The sequence below is a fragment of the Lathyrus oleraceus genome, chromosome 4 (genome assembly GCF_024323335.1).
Source record: "Lathyrus oleraceus cultivar Zhongwan6 chromosome 4, CAAS_Psat_ZW6_1.0, whole genome shotgun sequence".
Taxonomy (NCBI): Eukaryota; Viridiplantae; Streptophyta; class Magnoliopsida; order Fabales; family Fabaceae; genus Lathyrus; species Lathyrus oleraceus.
The window spans coordinates 243509102-243530203 of NC_066582.1; the positions used below are offsets into that span (position 1 = coordinate 243509102).

At 37.7% G+C, this 21102-nt stretch overlaps 1 protein-coding gene across 1 annotated transcript; it reads left to right on the plus strand.

The window, feature by feature from the left end:
• The first annotated feature begins 995 nt into the window (after positions 1–995).
• Positions 996–11532, plus strand: LOC127074832 (uncharacterized). Its single transcript, XM_051016220.1, has 7 exons — positions 996–1433; positions 1711–1868; positions 3370–3618; positions 9858–9992; positions 10082–10264; positions 10418–10579; positions 10810–11532. The coding sequence occupies exons 1-7, from the start codon at positions 1088–1090 to the stop codon at positions 11206–11208; spliced, it is 1632 nt and encodes a 543-aa protein (XP_050872177.1). The 5' UTR covers positions 996–1087; the 3' UTR covers positions 11209–11532.
• The last annotated feature ends 9570 nt before the right edge of the window (positions 11533–21102 follow it).

Genomic DNA, 21102 nt, shown 5'->3' on the forward strand with positions numbered 1-21102 from the left:
CATGTCCAAAGGCTCTGAAGGACCCTTCAAACTTACTATCCGTCGTTTACAAAGTCATAAACTTATGTAATATTTACAACAATGACTTTCCGGTGGTATTAAATGAGGATTATATGCTTGCATATCAATGGACATAGTCTGGCACAATAAAAACATGCGAAGAAAGAAAGAGGGTCGCCCTAACAACACACATATTCAAATCGAAATTGGTACGTCGAACAAATTGGTGAGATATGTAGTTCATGTCGTCAGCCCGGACACAATCGTACAAACTGTCCCAATGTTGGACCAAGCACATCAACATAATTTTATATGTAACTATTTTATTTTATATTGAATACAACATTCATTTCATAAATATCATAACATCAGTTACAACAATTTAAACAATAACTAAACAATAATTTAAACAACAACTAAACAACAAGATAAACAAATACAAAGACTGAACAACATAACTATGCAATTACAACCATCAAAACAATTTCCTCATTACTGTGCATCATAATGCGAACATCTCTATCAGTTTTAACTGCGTCTCAGAAACGACTTTCTTCATTGTCGTTGTACACCGCAACTAACCTATACATTTTTTTGATCTTTTCACCCTCAACAATGTCTCCGTCTAACCAACAAATTAAAATCCTATTAAGATGTTCAAACATCTTTGTGTTTTAGAGTCGGATCATCATCGAAGACTTTATTGCCGAATAAATTAAATCAACATTTCTCTTGTGAATATAAGAACACATATATGAAAATATTTTGAAGAAAAATTGAATGAGAGACTTAGAAGATGTGTGAAAAATGATGGGAAAGAGATGCATTAACTATAGAAAGTATAAATCAAAGGAGGAGAAAAATGAACTTTGGATGCATGCATCCAACATTTAGAGTGGTATTATTACGCCCATGTACATCATTTAAAAGCATGAGCCTTTTCAAAACATAATTAATTTGATAATGTTGATTATTTAAAAAAAATATCTGAATATCCATTCCATTTTTCAAATCAAAGGAGGAGAAAAATGAACTTCGGATATCACTCCCGGAAAGTAAGACTAGTCAGAGTGAGAGTCTTCCAAATATGTCTCTATTCCTGCAAACACATTACACACTCTCTCTACCTTCACCGCGTTACGCTTCTCGCTTCTCAAATCGAAACCCTAACTCTAACCCCTACAATTTCTCCCCTCTAATCCCCACCACACCTCCCAAATCCCCATTCCAATTTCCCAATAACCGTTCTCCGCCCTCTACTGTCTCCGCCTCCCGCCGGGACACTTCAGAAACGCCGCAGCTCAAGTTGCCCCTGGCCCTAGTGCACGTAACTGTCTCCGCCGTGCTGTTTCTCTGCTGTGGCATTCGTGCTTGTTCGGCATCTTCGCCTCCTCTAACCACCACCGTGGTTCAGCAGGAACAAACTATTCAAGGTTTCCATCACTTTTTTATTATATGATTCAGTAACTTCTAGATTGAAATTAAATCCTATCAAGATTTTGATTACCGGATGAAAAATAAATTGCAGAAGAACTGAAAATTAAGCAATTGAAGATGTAGAAATTTTAGGTGTTATGTTGTTATTTTAAATATATTTTTCACAGTTTTTAGGTTTTATATCTGGTAAGGAAAGTAAAATTGAATATGAGGCTGTACAAAAATGTTGCTATCACATGAAGATGTGGTTTTATATTTTATTTATGATTGCAGATGATAATGATGCAAGGAAACAAGATGGCAGTGAAAAGATAGATGTAGATAAGGAGTTAGAAGCATCTTTTAATGCTTGGAAGTCTAAAACCTATGCATTGACTGTTCCTTTGAAAGTTGTTGCTTTGCGTGACTCTATTCCTCCTTCATGGATCAAGGTCCACACATTCCTTAACTTGCTTTTTGTAATCTATTAACTTTTTCTATTGTTGATTGCAATTTGTGCTCTCACTAGGTGGTTTAATTTGGGGAACATTCCTTCTGTTTTCTTCCCCGTCTTTTGCTTGAAAATTCTCTGAAATTCTAGTTGGTTATAAACCCCTTTAGGTTATCAATTAGGAGTTCATTTCCTAAAGTGTGCTAGTTCATACCGGAAGTTCCTTTGATTCTGCCTTGTCATTTAAAGCAACTTATAGTTGACTATCTTGCAAACGGGCACTCCGGTTCCTGTCTGGCCGCTCTTTTTTGTTTTGTTATATATCGTAGCATCAATGCAAGATGAAGTCTATTAACATAAACTTCTACAACTATTTAATCAAAACCTACACAGATAAGGGATGTCCCTCACATCTATTAATATAACTGCAAAAATACTCCCAATATCTGAACTTGAATTACGCAAATAAATATATGACACTCCAATTATATTCCAAAAAAAAAACTTAAAATTTAAAATGTCACCTGTTTAGTCGTATTAATTTCTATTTCTATTTTATGTGTTTGTTAATTTTTTGCTCCGGTGTCCAGTAAACAGAGCTACTAAAAAAGGAAAACAGAAAAAAACGTATATTTTTCATCTTTGAACTATGTTCACAGAATTTGAACAAATATAATAAAAAAAATAAAGATGCAAAAACAATGAAATCAAAATAGACGTAAGATTTTTTTTTGGAATAAAAACAAGGGAAAAAAAAGGAAAAAAAAGTGTATAAAACTAAACAAACATCGAAGTTGCCGCATCCTTGTTCACAATCAAATTATTATTCCCAGTAAGTTTCTCATGAACAAAAATCACAGTAAATAAATAACAGGAATCAACCACCCACATTAACTGAGCTTGAGCGGCTCACTAAAAGAGAAGCTGCCATCACTCTTATCCTCATGTATTTTCTTCACTTCTTTCCTTTTGTTTCTTCATTTTTAACATTTTTTTTTCTCTATTTCTATTATTTATTTATGCACCACTCTTCTTCTTTACCCCACATGTGGATGAAGTTAAGAGGTGGCGAGTTTTACCCTTAATTGAAGCCTTTATAGATACTTGGCAAAAGTATACATTTGGATTATGTCCTGCTTGCGGTTTCTTATTACTCTGGCTCACTACTCCTCTTGAACTGTTTCTGCTTGTGGGAAAGTATTTGATTTCCTTAAGAGGTTTAAAACGTCAAGAAAATGTGGTAACCGTTTAAAATGGTAGAAGATAATGAAATGAAAGAGATATGTAAAATGTCATTGAACGGTTAGTGATACAGAAGTTAAGGTTTAAAACAACATCTGAAAAAGGTATATTTAGTACAAAAATAGGCTACACCAAAACAATATTTTGCCTTTATATATTGTTATAGATTGTAGATTATAGATATATTATTATAGATTATAGATGATAGATTTTAGTAAATTCTTTTATAGTTTTTCATGTGAGTTTTTCTTCACTTTTAGGACTTCATAAATTCTCAAGGGAAGAGAATGTCATTTAACGTGAAGTATTATGCAAGTCTTGAGAGCATCTTCTCTAATCTATCCCTTCCCTTTACCAAAGGAAATCTTGGCCCAACATCTGCTTTGGCAGCTGATATTGTTGGTATTGGTGATTCATGGCTCAAATTTGCCATTAAAAAAGCTGTAATTGAGCCAATACAGGATGTAGATGGCCAGGAATGGTTTAAAAGCTTAGCAGAGAAATGGAAGGTAACATTATTTTGTATTCTGTTTTTCTCTGACTTAGAAATTGTGGCCCAGGATTGGTTTTATTCTTCTTTTATAATGAAACCGTTTATTTTCTGCATTTTGTTAAGCTTGATTTGTGATTCATCTTCTTTCATGAGTATGCATATATGATTTATTTTTTATTTTTCATGAAAAACAAACACAAGGAAACAAAGACTTCATAGTTGCTGTTGTGCTTTTGTATGTATGACAATTTAAATTGAGTGCTACTCATGATGATCTCTCTCTTACATGGTAAAGTGACATCACTGCACATGGTTTTATTTTATTTTTACATAAGCATAGTTTTTTGAATTAACATGTTAGCAAAATTAAATGGATTTTACTGCCGGTCATTTGGAATAATATCCTGTGTTGGGTTCGAATTCTGTTACTAACGTTTTAAAAAATATGATATATGATAAAATATAATGCCGTCGTATGATCCATGTAGCCGATCTCACTTAGTGGGATAAAGTTTGGGTATTGTTGTCGTACTGCTGAAGATGTCAACATAACATCACTGGGAGAATCCGGTGTGTATATACCGTTGTTTTTTGTTGCAAGTGCTCAAGATTAATTATAGCATATCCATGGTTTGTTATTGTCCTTTGGGAATGTATGTGTTAGACTTCTTATAATGACAGTTATGGACAGTTTTGGGAAGTTATTATGTCAGTTACAATGTTTAATTTTTGGAATAAATAGAGAAAGAAAAGGAGAAACTGATTATGGGATAGTTATTGAGTGGTTTTGGGTGGAAGAGAAAGACTCGAGTTTCTGGGATAGGAGTTGCTTTATATCTATTCTATCATTGTGATACGGGCAAGCCCATTAGAGATGACATTGGCCCAATAAGGGAAGTGGAAAACAATGAAGAGCAAGGCCCAAGGACAAAAAGAATAATCAAAATTCCTAGAAGGTTGGAAGATTATGTGACTATTTTGACAGCTAGTGAAGAAAAGATCTAGAAGATTGCTGAGTCATTGCTAGTTTGTTAGATTTTCCCATGTGATAGATTTGGGGAATCTTTCTGTTATTTTGCCTTTGTATTTAAGTGAGCTTTGAGCTCCATTTGCAGTACTGAAAAATTAATACATTCCAATTCCCTTTCTATATTTCCTTAGGAGGAATTCTGCTCCTCTAATAGCAGACTTGCACTATTAACTCATTCCCTATCAGTGGTGCTTTCATCACCGAACCTCTCCCGTCAAATCCAAATATGGCCAACGTCGTCACTCGTTCCACCAGCGAGAAGCTCGATGAATTGGCTCAGGTGCTTACTCGTTTCCAAGATCATTTCAATCTTCGCATGGATGAAGTTACTAACCGTGTTGAGTCCTTGGAATGCCGCTCCACGACACCAGAACCCATCAACCTCCGTCACGACAATGATTCGGATCACACTCCTCGTCATATTCTGAAGCTCGACGTTCCTCGTTTCCAAGGCGTGGATCCTCATGGATGGATCTTTAAGATCACTCAGTTTTTCACTTACCACCACACACCGGAGCACGAACGCATCACCGTTGCTTCCTTTTATTTGGACGGACCAGCGTTAGCATGGTACCAATGGATGTTCAACAATGGGTATATCACTTCGTGGCCACAGTTTCTGCATGCTTTGGAACTCCGTTTTGCGCCTACAGCATACGACGACCCACGAGGTAAGCTGTTTAAGCTTCAACAAACTGATTCTGTTGCTAGTTACCTCAGCGAGTTTGAATCTCTTGCCAACCGAATTGTGGGTCTGTCACTCCACGATCTCCTCAGTTGTTTCATATCGGGGTTGAAATCTGAGATCCGCCGTGAGGTGTTGGCTCAACAACCGTCATCCCTATCGCAAGCTACAGGTCTTGCTAGGTTACAAGAAGAAAAGTTCCAGGATCTCTTGCGTTTGACAAAGACACGACCTTCGTCTTCGTGGCAAGCACCTTCCACTACCCGCACGATTTCTCCTTTCCCGGCGAAATCTGTTTCCGATTCTCCTCCACCAAAGACCGTCATGCCTCCCCTGTTACCCACACCCGTTCCCAAAACTCGCTACCGTCAATTATCAGCTTCTGAATTGGCCGAACGAAGAGAAAAGGGATTGTGCTTCAACTGCGACGAACGCTTTTCCCGTCATCACAAATGCAAAGCTCGTTTCCTTCTTTTGATTGCTGAAGAAGATGAAAGTGAGACGGAGGGATCTGGCCAGTCCAATTTCGGATCCCCAGACCAAATTATGGCTTTGTTCGACCCACCTGATGCGGCCCAGTTGGCCCAGTTGAGTTTTCATGCCATGTCAGGCACCCGGACGGCTCAAACAATCAAGGTTCTGGGAGGTGTGGCCCAACATTCGGTCCATGTATTAGTAGATGGAGGAAGTACCCTCAACTTCATTCAAACTCAGGTGGCACGTACTCTGGGATTGCAACACAGTTCATCACCAACTTTAAGAGTTATGGTTGGCAATGGGGATGAATTGACCAGTGCTCAGGTTTGTAAGGAGGTGCAAATCGAAATACAAGGTCATAGTTTTGTTGTAGACTTGTATACATTAAACCTCAGTAGACCAGATATTGTATTGGGTACCCCATGGCTCAAAACGTTAGGTCCAGTTTTAATGGACTATCAATCTCTTACTATGAAATTTCAGTATGGTGCCAAAGAGATTGTTTTACAAGGTGAAACAGGGCCATCTTACAATAATATTTCTTACCATCAATTGAAGAAATTGGTCCAACATGAGCCTACGGCACAGATTTTTTCTCTGCATATTCTTGATTCCGACGACTCTTCTTCCATATCAACATCTGAAAACCTTGGCCCCATTTTCATGGACCTCCTTCACCGCTACGCTCCATTATTTGATGAACCCACGTCCCTGCCACCATCCCGTTTTACTGATCATCAAATTCCTCTCAATCATAATGCTGTTCCAGTCAACGTGCGGCCGTATCGTTATCCGCATGCGCAGAAACAAGAAATAGAGTCTCAAATTCGTAAACTGCTTGAAAATGGGTGGATTCAACCTAGCAACAGCCCTTTTTCCTCTCCGGTGCTCCTCCTCAAGAAAAAAGATGGCACTTGGCGCATGTGTGTGGATTATCGCGCCTTAAATGCAATTACAGTGAAGGATCGTTTTCCGTTACCCACTGTTGACGAGCTTTTGGATGAACTTGGATCCGCGAGAGTTTTTTCCAAGTTGGACCTCACTTCAGGATTTCATCAAATCCGCCTCCAGCCTCATGACAGTCCCAAGACGGCATTTCGAACCCATGATGGCCATTATGAGTACAAAGTCATGCCGTTCGGCCTTTGCAACGCACCAGCAACCTTTCAAGCAACCATGAATGACATTTTTCGGCCACTGCTTCGTAAGACTGTTATTGTATTTTTCGACGATATTCTTGTGTTCAGTGAAACAATGGAGCAACATCAGATTCATCTAGAACAGGTTTTTTCTCTCCTCTCTGAGCATCGATTCTTCCTGAAAGCTTCTAAGTGCTTGTTTGGGCAAACTACCATCGCATATTTAGGTCACATTGTAATGAATGGCACCGTGGCTCCCGATCCTGAGAAAATTAGAGCTATTCTTGAGTGGCCTGTACCTAAAACCTTAAAAGCTTTGAGGGGATTTTTGGGATTGTCTGGTTATTATCGGAAGTTCATTCGCGGGTATGCTTCCATTGCTTTACCACTAACCCGGCTGTTGAAAAAGGATTCCTTTAAATGGAGTGAGGAAGCTTTATTATCCTTTAATCAACTCAAGCAAGCGATGATTTCTGCTCCGGTTCTTGCTCTCCCGGATTTTACCTCTCCTTTTGTCCTTCAAACGGATGCTTCCGGTTTTGCAATGGGTGCTGTCCTTTTACAATCAGGACACCCTTTGGCCTTCTTCAGCAGAGTTTTTTGTCCTCGAATGACTAAGGCTTCGACATACATTCGTGAACTCCATGCCATCACTAGTGCTGTAAAGCGTTGGCGTCAATATCTTCTGGGCCATTTTTTTATCATTCAAACGGATCACAAAAGTTTGCGGGAACTTTTAACTCAAGTCATCCAAACACCGGAGCAGCAACGCCATCTGTCCAAATTACTTGGTTACCATTATGATATCCAATACAAACCAGGCTCCACCAACATTGCAGCAGATGCTCTCTCCCGTGTCAGTGACCCAATAACTCCCAGCCTCCTCCACTTGACGGTCCCTCGTGTCTTATTCTTGGAAGAATTAAAGCAAGATTTATCCACTGACACCCTATTCTTGCAGTTAAAGGAACAGGTTCTGCAGGATCCTTCCGCCCATCCTAATTTCCGGGTTGTCGATGGCTTGCTACTTCGCCAAGGAAGAATCTGGATTAGTCCTAATTCTCGCTTCAAAAGCTTGTTGTTACGGGAATATCATGAGACATTAATTGGCGGTCATGCTGGGCTTTCCAGGACGATGAAGCGCCTTTCTGAGAATTTTTTTTGGGACAATATGAAGCGAGAAACGCAGGAGTTCATTCGGCAATGTGTTGTTTGTCAGCAAACAAAATACTCAACCCAGAAACCAGGTGGACTATTACAGCCTCTTCCACTTCCTCAACACATTTGGGAAGACATCTCCATGGATTTCATAACGGGGTTGCCTCCCTCTAAGGGATTCACTGTGATCATGGTGGTAGTTGATAGATTTTCTAAGGCAATTCATCTAGGAGCGCTAGCTACTGGGTTCACTGCATACAAGGTAGCAGAGTTATTTGTTTCCATTGTCCGTAAACATCATGGCCTTCCAAAGAGTATTATTTCCGATCGTGACCCGATTTTTATCAGTCGCTTTTGGAAGGATCTTTTTACATTCAGTGGTACCTTGTTGAGGATGAGTTCTGCGTATCACCCTCAAACCGACGGTCAGACAGAGGTTATGAATCGTACCGTGGAACAATATTTGCGAGCTTTTGTTCATGCTAAACCATCTCAGTGGGTCGCTTTACTTCCTTGGGCTGAATATCATTATAACACTTCTGTGCACACTGCATCGGGTCTATCCCCCTTCCAAGTGATGTTTGGAAAATTGCCACCATCGATCCCGTCTTACATTGCAGGTTCATCGTCGATTGATGCTTGTGATTTTGTGTTGCAATCCCGTGACGAAATTCTTCACTTACTGCGTAAGAATTTGAGTAAGGCGCAATTACAAATGACGCGAAACGCGAATAAACACCGTCGGGAGGTCCAATTTGCGGTGGGATCTTGGGTGTACGTTAAGCTACAACCTTATCGGCAAGTTTCGTTATCTGGAAACAAATACCACAAGCTTTCTAAACGGTATTATGGTCCTTATTTGGTCTTAGCCAAAGTTGGTCTTGTGGCTTACAAACTGGAGCTGCCCAGTCATTCTCGCATTCACAATGTATTCCATTCTTCTCTTTTGAAGCTTCATGAGGGAGTACCTCCGACTGTTATTGATCAAATTCCCCATGACTCAATTAACAATCACCCTGTGGTTACTCCTTTGGCTGTACTGGAATTTCAGACAAGACTCATAGAGGGAATTTCCACGCGTTTCGCTCTGGTACAGTGGCAGGGACTGTCGTCTGATGATACATCATGGGAAAATTGGGAAGAGCTGCGTCGTGACTACAACCTTGAGGACAAGGTTGATTTTGTTGGGGGGAGTATTGATACGGGCAAGCCCATTAGAGATGACATTGGCCCAATAAGGGAAGTGGAAAACAATGAAGAGCAAGGCCCAAGGACAAAAAGAATAATCAAAATTCCTAGAAGGTTGGAAGATTATGTGACTATTTTGACAGCTAGTGAAGAAAAGATCTAGAAGATTGCTGAGTCATTGCTAGTTTGTTAGATTTTCCCATGTGATAGATTTGGGGAATCTTTCTGTTATTTTGCCTTTGTATTTAAGTGAGCTTTGAGCTCCATTTGCAGTACTGAAAAATTAATACATTCCAATTCCCTTTCTATATTTCCTTAGGAGGAATTCTGCTCCTCTAATAGCAGACTTGCACTATTAACTCATTCCCTATCACATTGTCTCTCTAAACTTTGTCTGATGCACTGGTATGTTAATTCTGTAATAACAATATAAACTGCTGTTCTAGACAAATTCTGCAGAGGACTGTTCTATCATTTATGATTTCTTTTCCATAATTCACTCACTATAGGTACCAGTTCTATCAGTAATTCAGTATGTTGTTGATAGTACAATATTACATTCCCTGACAAAGTTCCAGGTATATCTACGCAGGAACCGTGAGGGAGAAATGGATCCTGAAGGTGATGTATGGGCTGCCCCATATCGATGGGGTTGCATGGTAATAGCATACAAGACAAATAATTTTCAAAAGTATAAGTTGGCTCCTATAGAGGTATGTTGTTTTCTATTAGACCCTGTAAAACGCTGGTAAATCATTTATTAGATATTTTGATTAAATAAATATGTAAAATGGAATTGTAGGACTGGGCTGATCTGTGGCGGCCTGATCTTGCGGGGAGGATTTCCATGGTAGATTCTCCTAGAGAAGTTGTTGGTGCGGTATTAAAGTATATGGGGGCTTCCTATAATGCAAATGACATCAATTTGGAAGTTAATGGTGGGAGAGATGCAGTTAAACATAATTTAGCATTGCTTGCAAAACAGGTACCGTTACTCAATGATTTCTCAACTGTTGATGTCGCTTTTAATTGGAGTAGAGGGGAAAACACATAAAAGTTTAATCGACAAAAAATAGTAGTGTCCATTCTGTTTTTCCATGTTATAAATATAAGTTACTATACTTTTATGTATTTCTAGGTTCGACTCTTTGATAGTGAAAACTATCTAAAGGCTTTTGGAGTTGGAGATGTGTGGGTAGCTGTTGGATGGAGTAGCGATATTATTCCTGTTGCTAAACGCATGTCTAATGTTGCAGTTGTCGTCCCAAAGTCTGGAGCGAGTTTATGGGCAGATCTTTGGGTATGTATCTCATTGCCCTCTTGTTTTAGAGGGTTTGTTATCTGATTGCTTAATGGTTTTGAGGGATTATACGGAAATGATATGGTAGTGTGATTTCAAATATCAATATTGGGATTCAGATATCATATACCTATTCATTGATAATAGTTATGAGTTCATCTCTTCTTAGATACTCCTACTAGACATTGACCTTTCTCCAACTTTTTTTTGTTTTGTTTGGGTTTCCCTAGGCAATTCCTGGTGCCTCTCGGATTCAAACTAGTCAGATTGGTGGGCGCGTCAGGGGACCGTCCCCATTAATCCATCAGTGGATAGAGTTTTGTCTACAATCTGCTAGAGCACTTCCCTTTAAGCAGGAGGTGATTCCAGGTGCCTCTCCCCCTCTTCTTCAAGGTCATTCCGCCAATGTGTCCTTGGAGTTGACCAAGGGTAGGCCAAGGCTAGACACCAATCTCATTGATGGAGCACCACCACCTAACATTTTAGAAAGGTGTGAGTTTTTAGAGCCATTATCTAATTCAGCAGTATCAGATTACCACTGGTTGCTTGACTCAATTCAAAAACCTGGCAATGGATTGATACACACGGTGCGTCAGTATATCTCATCAGTGGTCTCATTTTCTGGATGATTTCATTCAAATCTGACTTGAACACATTTATTGGACCCTGAAATACATACCACAAATATGTGATTTTAATGTCCAAAAACATCAAAGGGTTTGGTTGATGTTGTTTGAAGACTTGCAGAGGTCGATTTTCAAGATTATTTGGTTGTAATAATGCTGGAGCTGTCCATTCGCTTGCCCTCTTTAACATCGAGAGACTTAAAACTTTTCTGTAAAATTCATAAATAAAAAAAGTCATTAATGTATAAGCATTTGAAGTAGGTTAATGCTAACATGTGTCCCACTAGCATAAGATAATGATTTATTTGTAGAAATATTTTTTTGGAATGCGTGCATTTAATTTTTTAAAACTTAAAACATTATTTTATGAATTTAATTGATATACACTGTCAGTGTAAAGATTCTTTACACTGTCAGTTAATCACAACCACTGATATATTTGAAAGGTTTGACTTTTATTTTAAATATTTAAAAAATAATACAAACGGGTGATTGTGATGTAGTGACAGTGTAAAACTTTTTACATTGACAGTGCATATCAATTAATCTCTTATTTTATTCCACACAAATTTTTTAATTGGAGTATCCTAACTTGTGCCTTTAAGGCACAAGTTAACAACACCCTTTGAAGTAATTTGTTTTTCATGTGTTCATGTCTACTCTATGGGATTTATTGTTTGTACAAATCAACATAGCTGCCTAAAGGGAGTGGTTATAAATGCTAATCGATGGCTTATCCCATTGAAAATGTTTCCGTCTGTCTCTTGGGAGAGGTTTGTCTCCGGTGAATACACACCAGAGAGAGAATTGTCGAGAATTTTTTTTTAAATATCCAGAATTTTAAAAATTTTTTCAAAATTAACCATTTTTTCAAAAATATTACACAAATGGGCAAAATTTGCCCTAAATGTGTACATAGGCGTCACCCTAGTTGGCGCCTACCCTTAATGGGTAGGGCAAGTCGCCACTAGGAGTGGCGCCTACACCCATTCCCAATTTTTTTTTTTTTTTTAACATGTTTTATTATTTTTTTTAATTTTTTTTTTTTAAATATTAGATATTTGATAAATATTTTTTTTTTATAAATTATATTAATTTATATTAACACTTATATATAAATAAAATTATTACAAGATATATATATATTAATTTATATATATATTAATTTATATATATTTAATTTATATATATATATATATATATATATATATATAATATATTATATATATATATATATATATATATTAATTTAATTTATAAACAATTAATATTATACACATGTAAATTAATATATATAAATATTTATTTACAAGATATATATATATATATATATATATATATATATATATATATATATATATATATATATATATATATATATATATATATATATATATATATATATATATATTTATATATATATATTAATTTAATTTATAAGTAAATAATATTATTTATAAATTTTTGGGAGAATTAGTCATGTTAAGGTTAATCTATCAATTATAATTAGGGTTTATTGATCGGTTATAATCAGAGTTTGGTAGTTATGACCTAATTGAAACCCTAATTAATCAAGTGCGACACTAATTAGGGTTAAGTAGATTGGTGTACAACCCAGATCTTTTCCTATAAATAAAGTGTTATTTCCTTGCATTTGCTTCACCACTATTTCTTATCACTTTCTCTATCAAGTTGAGTTCATGGCATCTCCAAGACCGTCGTCATGGCAGCGAACATCATCAAGGCGCCCGGATCCTGAACAAGTAATCTTAAAAAGGGATGAGCATGTTATTTTTTCGCCTTTGAAACCCCCAATGGAGATGAAGTTTTGGAACATCCGTTCGGTCTTGATGTCTTGGTTAGAGGGAGATTACCAACCTGGTGAAGTCATAAGAAGGATTCAGAGGCTTAGAACAAGGTTCTCATTTGAAACTGGAGAAACAATACGTTGGTGGGTTGAAGTTGAAAGCGACATTGATTGCATCCAAATGATGCATGGATCAGACGATATAGTGTTAACTGTTGTAATTTCTTAGATTTTAATGGTTGTCTGTCATGTTGTTGTTGTATTTGTTATTGTTCTAGTACTTGTTCTTGTTTTAGTACTTGTTTTTGTTCTAGTGTTTGTTTTTGTTTCTCAGGTATTTGGTGTTGTAATGTTAGATGTTTGTGTTTGTTGTTCAAGTGTCATCTTCTATTTGGAATAAAAAGTAAACTTTAATGATAAACAACATTGGTACACAGATTTATGAAAATGAAAACTAAGTTGTGGAACTAGATCCACGATATGGACATTTGTTCTTATTATGCCCTAGTTGTCTACATATGCTACACTTCCTCTGCATTTTCTCTGCGACGTCCATTTCAGTTCTAATGCGCCTGCTATTTGGGCGACCACTTTTATTCCGCCGCATCGATTCGTTGTGCCAAACAATTTCCCCGTCATACTCTGGCCAATACGCCTCCAATGCTACCACCGGAAAGGGATTGTCGTATACATTGAGCAATGTTGCAACTTTGTAGATTGGAGACACTAGCGATAATGCATCGAAGTGGCTGTGTGAACACGCTGCAATGACATGGGAACAAGGCATACGATAGGCCTGAAATTGACCACAGTCGCACCAACGGTCTGGTATTAGGACCCTATACTCTTGTCTGGGCAGCCCTTGGTTGTGGTCAATTGTTTCCTTGACACTAAAAGTGTGGCCATGGCGGTCGAATTCCGTAACCCGATGGCTGCTGGCTTTGGCAGATTCCTGCCTCATAAACTTCATGCAGGCATCACTATATACTTGACTCGTCTGCAACACTTCATTCCAGCGCCTGCCTCTTGTTACGAACAACGTTGCCATCCGAAAATAGGTCGCACTCACCAATGCGGTTACCGGGAGGTTACGTATGCCCTTAAACACGCCGTTCATTGATTCCACAAGATTTGTTGTCATGTGGCCCCACCTCACCCCATCGTCGTATGATCTAGTCCACTTCGCTCTGTCGATATTATCGATCCACCTCCCTGCATCAGAATTTGCGAACACTATTTCTCGGCGGTAGTATTGGAATCCAGGTTGGTTTAATGCATACCCCGCGTTTATCAAATGTTGCTTCAAGAAGTTATCCTTGAACTCCCGCATAAAATTTTGAGCAATATGCCTGATGCAGTAAACATGGGTAGACAGGGGGTCATGCCAACCATTTGCTGGATTATTGTATGCACTGTCTATTGAAGCGTGCCTGTCAGAAATCACACAGATGCCAGCTTGTGGAGTCACGTGCGTTCGGAGATTCTTAAGGAAGAAACTCCAAGCAGCAGCCGTTTCTCCTTCTACCAATGCAAAGGCTATTGGGAAAATATTAGAATTGCCATCTTGTGCGACCGCCATCAGTAACGATCCTTTGTATTTCCCATACAGCCAAGTTCCATCGACTTGAACAAGTGGTTTGCAGAATGTGAACCCGATGATGCAGGGACGGAATGCCCAGAAAAGTCTATGGAAAATTCCATTACCTTCTAGACGAGTTCCGTCAGGGGATTGTGCAGGCAAGGTCTCCATTATAGTAACCGTCCCAGGTGAGTACAATCGTAGTGCAGCCAGGTAGCGTGGTAGTTGTTTGTATGATTCCTCCCAGTTACCGTATACCAGTTCAATTGCCTTGGTTTTCGCTAACCAAGCCTTTCTGTATGACGGTGTATATTTGAAAACAGCCACACAATGGGAGATAATTGTTTTGACCTTCAGTGACGGGTCAGCCTCAACTAGAGGTAATATGGAATGGCAGATCATATCATGGCTAAGTTTGCGATGATCCTGTGCCATGTTGGTGTTGACGCAAATGTGAGCTTGAGATATGGACCCTATCACCCACGTATTATGTTTCTTCTTGTACGATGCCATCAACCTATACCCACACTCCGGATTTTTGCATACAATAACGTATCTTTCCGGATTTGATTTGATAACATCGTAGTCAACACAATTTTTCAAGTGCCAGTTCTTTATTGCTAACAGACACTCTTCCTTGGTCCGAAATTGGTCACCCTTCTTTAAGTCCTCATCAGACCTCATATATGGGTTGTAGAACATATCTGATGAGGGCTCATCCTCGCCCAAGTTAAGTGTTGTGAAGTGCGCAGACGGTGAGTAGCGTTGCGCTATAGGTATTTGAGCTTGGTCTTCGTCTTCAGAATGACGGTTCACCAAGTCATCAACCACGTCTTCAGCATCATCAACCACATCGTCTTCAACGTGGTGCTCAACATCTTGTTCGTCATCAATCACAGGATCAATAACCTGTGATTGAATATTCTGAGTTGGTTGAGGTTGTTCCAACACAATGTACAACACTATGTATTCGTAACCAGAGTACTCATGGTTACGAAGCATGTATTGTGTCTCCATGTCATTTTGAATCAATGACTTATAAAACTTGACAGAGTTGTTTTCTGAAAAAAAAGGTTGTTGATAAAAAATTTGGGACACGGGTTGTCTTAGTTTGGACTCAATCTTCCTTTTCAGGTAAGAGAAGTCAGCTCCTCTATTTAGACAAAAACGAGTGCATTCGGTGTTTCTAAATAGGAAGCCAGACATATCACATTCATAAGTCTCACCATTGACGTGAGCTTTGATTTTGTATTGTGATGAAGATGCCATGTTTTGTGAAGATATTGTGAAGGTTTTGTGAAGGTTTTGTGAAGGTTTTGTGAGGGTTTTGTGATGATATTGTGATGGTTTTGTGAAGGTTTTGTGATGATATTGTGAAGGTTTTGTGAAGATTGCTGTGAAGATATTGTGAATACCTTTGTGAAAATGTGTGTGCATATTTATACTGCAAGATTCCGACACATCTTTGCATGCATGTCTTCAACCAAGCCTTCCCCAAGAGCAACGCATGCAAAACTTGGACACGTGTAAAGCATGCAAGAAACCAAGCCTTCCCCAAGAGCAACGCATGCAAAACTTGGACACGTGTAAAGCATGCAAGAATCTTGCAGGCAAGGTGGAACTGCATGCATGTAATAATTTTGACACGTCTACTGCCTATCCATCAAATGTATTCTCCACATAGTCTGAACTTAGTCTCAGCTTTAGCTTTGCTTGCACCAAAAAATTAAACTTCTTGAACTTCCAATACTGAATATCACACTTCCAATACTAAACTACCTCTTTTTTCCATTATGTGTTTAAACAACCTGATTAATTATTTTAAATAATATTCCCACGCATGCTTGATTATTTTAAACAACCTCATTTATTCAATTTTATTTAAGCTTATCAGATTCCACCAAGTCTTCCCCAAGACAAGACAACTCCCACCTAGTCTGCACCAATGCATGCCAACACTACCACCTAGCCTGCACCTATTCTGCAAGATTCCCACGCATGCCTTCCACGTGTCCAAGTTTTGCATCATCAGATTCCACCAAGTCTTCCCCAAGACAAGACAAGTGCAACCTAGTCTGCACCAATGCATGCCAACACTACCACCTAGCCTGCACCTATTCTGCAAGATTCCCACGCATGCCTTCCACGTGTCCAAGTTTTGCATCATCAGATTCCACCAAGTCTTCCCCAAGACAAGACAAGTGCAACCTAGTCTGCACCAATGCATGCCAACACTACCACCTAGCCTGCACCTATTCTGCAAGATTCCCACGCATGCCTTCCACGTGTCCTACCTTTGCATCATCAGATTCCACCAAGTCTTCCCCAAGACAAGACAACTCCCACATAGTCTGCACCAATGCATGCCAACACTACCACCTAGCCTGCACCTATTCTGCAAGATTCCCACGCATGCCTTACACTTGTCACATTTTTGCATCATCAGATTCCACCAAGTCTTCCCCAAGACAAGACAACTCCCACCTAGTCTGCACCAATGCATGCCAACACTACCAATGCATGCCAACACTACCACGCATGCCTTACACTTGTCACATTTTTGCATATTCAGTCTACTTGAAAACGAGTATAAATAGAGGGTCATTCTTGCAAGTTTTCATCAACCACTAACACTTTTATTCAGAGAACTCCGGCGAAACTTCTCATCCACCCCACTTCGTTCTACATTGCAGTCATGTCTCTTCTTACCATGGGCCAAGAACACAGAGGCACTAGGGCAAACATTGCCTCATTCGTAAGTTTTTCTTGAACATTGCCTCTTTCATATGTTTGTAATTAGTTTTTTAAAAGTCCAATCTAATGATTGTTTATATTGTTTGTTTTTAAAGGATCCCAAGAAATTTCGTCAACGTTCACACCCAATGCCTTATCCAAACCCATGGTGCGTACCTTACATACAACGTGCGGGTTTCGGTCATGTTATGCATGTCGTAAATGCCACAATTGATGTCAAATTCATTTTGGCTCTGTGTGAACGTCGGAGACCTGAGACACACACTTTTCACCTACCAACTGGTGAATGTACCGTCACATTAGAGGACGTGTACATGCTTTTGGGTCTTAGAATAGATGGTAAGCCTGTCACCGGAAATGTTCAACAGCCTAACCAAATATGTGTTCAAATGTTGGGGGTAGATCTGGTCGAGGGTGAGGGGTCTGCCAAAGCAAGGGGTCAGGGTATTAAATTATCTAGCCTACAATTGTACCACGACTCCATAACTTTGACTGAGGAATCCTCCGAACAAGAAAAAGTCATAAAAACCCGGGTTTACATTATGCTATTGTTTGGGAACTTGCTATTTCCCGAAGGGACGGGAAATAGCATAAACTTTATGTACTTGAGTTTGCTCGGGGACATTGATAGAATAAGCACATATAGTTGGGGTTCTGCAGTATTAGCATTCCTATATAGCTCTTTGTGTAAAAATGCACAAAATGAGCACTGTACATTTTCTGGATGTGCTTTCTTGCTCCAAACATGGGGGTGGTGGAGATTGCCGAGGCTAGCCCCAGAAAATCCTAATGTCTACTCCTTCCCCTACGCAACTAGGTAAATTTATGATGTTATTTCATTTTGTATATTTATTCTATACATATTTGTAACTAATATTATTTATCTTTTTTGTTTATGTTCATTACAACCGGACTGGATTACAGTCTTACCCCCAAAAATAAAATTATATTTTATCGTCAACTCTTGGATCGTCTCCGAGCACAAGATGTATTACCACTAAATCACTCAGCTTCTAACTGATTTATTAATATCATGCATTCTCGATAAATAACATATTTACTTTTTTCTTTGCAGTTTATTTGGAGGCCATATTTGGGATTGGAACATCAACCCAACCCCGAAGATGCAGCTGTTTGGACAGCAAAAAACGGCCATAATGCGGTTCACCACTGTGGAGATGCACCAAAGTGACCGTGTCAAGCTTCAATTCGGAATGCATCAAGAAATCCCAGGCCCCCCAATGTCTATGGAACCTTGGCATCTAAAAAAAGTCAGCCACCAGTGGTATGCCCAAAATTGGAAGGAATTTGCTAAGGAGTTTCGTAAAATGTGGAAAGACCGTGCCCACTATGTTCTACAATTTCCGGTGGCGCCCAACGAAATGAAGCCGACAAGGGAATATGTGGATTGGTATAGAGCAAATACAAATCCAGAAATGATTGTGTCTGACCCGTTCTATTTGGACGATCCCCGGATGCAACAACCATATTTCCAACAACAACAACCACCACAGTATTCCCAACAACAACAACCACCACAGTATTCCCAACAACAACAACCACCACCTTATTACCAACAACAACCACCACCACCATTTATCAACAACAACCACCACCACCTTATTACCAACAACAACCACCACCACCATATTACCAACAACAACCACCACAACACATGTCCACCCCCCAACCAAATCAACAATACATACCACAAACTCAACCCCAATACCATGAAGACTACCAACAACAAACTCAACATTCCCACCACCATCAACAGTCCCAACACCTACCACAATATCAATCCCCCCACTTCCACCAATCCCAACACTTTCATCACGACAATGTCCCGAGCTCTTCCAGTCCTCCACCTAGCCCCGACACGGGTATACAAGAGGACTACCAACAGGACTACTACACACCACAACAAACACTGCACTTTGGCCAACCCGATTCAACCCTAAACTACCAAAGACCACAATTCGAGGGCGCACCCAGCAGTAGTCAGTTTGTCCCACCGAGACAAACCTTTGAGGGCGCAGAGGGGACCCGTCTTTCCTACAGCACTGAAGGGACTTCGACCCAACCACAACGGCAAACGGCAAGGGGACGCGTTAGGGCAAGGGGTGGTAATAGGGAAGCACCACCACCACGTGAACCGTCTAGGCGAGTAACTAGACCTCCCCCGTGCGGATCGTACCAGGGACCGCATCATATGTGATTAATCATATCTTTATAATATTTGTCTTGTCTATTATTTAAATAAAAATATTTCTGTTTATTATCTTTATATCTTTATCTTTATCTTTAAAAATATTGTCTATCATATCTTTATATATATATATATATATATATATATATATAGATATATATATATATATATATATATATATATATATATATATATATATATATATATATATATATATATATATATATATATATATATATATATATATATATAAATTTACATGTGTATAAATATTTATTTACACGTATATAAATTAATTTTTTTCCAAAAATTTACAAATAATATTAATTACTTATAAATTAAATAATATATATATATATATATATATATATATATATATATATATTATATATATATATATATATATATATATATATATATATATATATATATATATATATATATAAGTTAATATATATATATATATATCTTGTAAAAAATTTTATTTATATATGTGTTAATATAAATTTACATGTGTATAATATTCATTTTATTTATATATATGTGTTAATATAAATTTTATTTTATTTATATCTTGTAAATAAATATTTATATATATTAATTTACATGTGTATAATATTAATGTTTATAAATTAAATTATATATATATATATATATATATATATATATATATATATATATAAATTAATATATATATATAAATTAATATATATATAAATTAATATATATATATCTTGTAATAATTTTATTTATATATAAGTGTTAATATAAATTAATATAATTTATAAAAAAAATATATTTATCAAATATCTAATATTTAAAAAAAAAAATTAAAAAAAAAATAATAAAACATGTTAAAAAAAAAAAAAAATTGGGAATGGGTGTAGGCGCCACTCCTAGTGGCGACTTGCCCTACCCATTAAGGGTAGGCGCCAACTAGGGTGGCGCCTATGTACACATTTAGGGCAAATTTTGCCCATTTGTGTAATATTTTTGAAAAAATGGTTAATTTTGAAATTTTTTTAAAAGTTCTAGATATTTAAAAAAAAATTCAATTGTCGATCTCCAGCTTAAATTTTTTATTTATTCTTTTATTTTCTTGTTTTTTTAATATTTTATTTCTCTATGGCTTAGATTTCCCCTATCTCTGGCATTCATGACCATAAAAATAAATAATGATTTTAATATTATTTTTAAAAAATATTAAACTTTAATTATAAAATAAAATAAATAAAATACTCGGACATTAGTGAGTTTATAACAACGAGGGTCTACATGTGTTAGGATGCTCACTTCATTCTTATGGGTGCTCCTACACCATACTGAAAAGTCTATAATGTCTAATGTTTAGAGATGCAGGTTCAAGCGTTCCTATTTTTGTCACTTCTCAGACTAAATTAAACTGACACTTTTTTAATGTTAAATTTAATATGGAGATACATCTTTGTATGTGTAAAAAGTGCATCAGAAGATGCATTTTCGTAAACACTATTTATTCAAAAAATGTATGGGTGATTTGGAGATGCGTCTTCGGACATGTGTGAGTGG

Excerpts from the sequence above, each read along its gene's own strand:
- LOC127074832 (XM_051016220.1), top strand. The coding sequence starts at position 1,088 with ATGTCTCTATTCCTGCAAACACATTACACACTCTCTCTACCTTCACCG. Across the intron at positions 1,869-3,369 it reads TTCCTCCTTCATGGATCAAG|GACTTCATAAATTCTCAAGG; the intron begins GTCCACACATTC and ends CTTCACTTTTAG. Across the intron at positions 9,993-10,081 it reads ATAAGTTGGCTCCTATAGAG|GACTGGGCTGATCTGTGGCG; the intron begins GTATGTTGTTTT and ends ATGGAATTGTAG.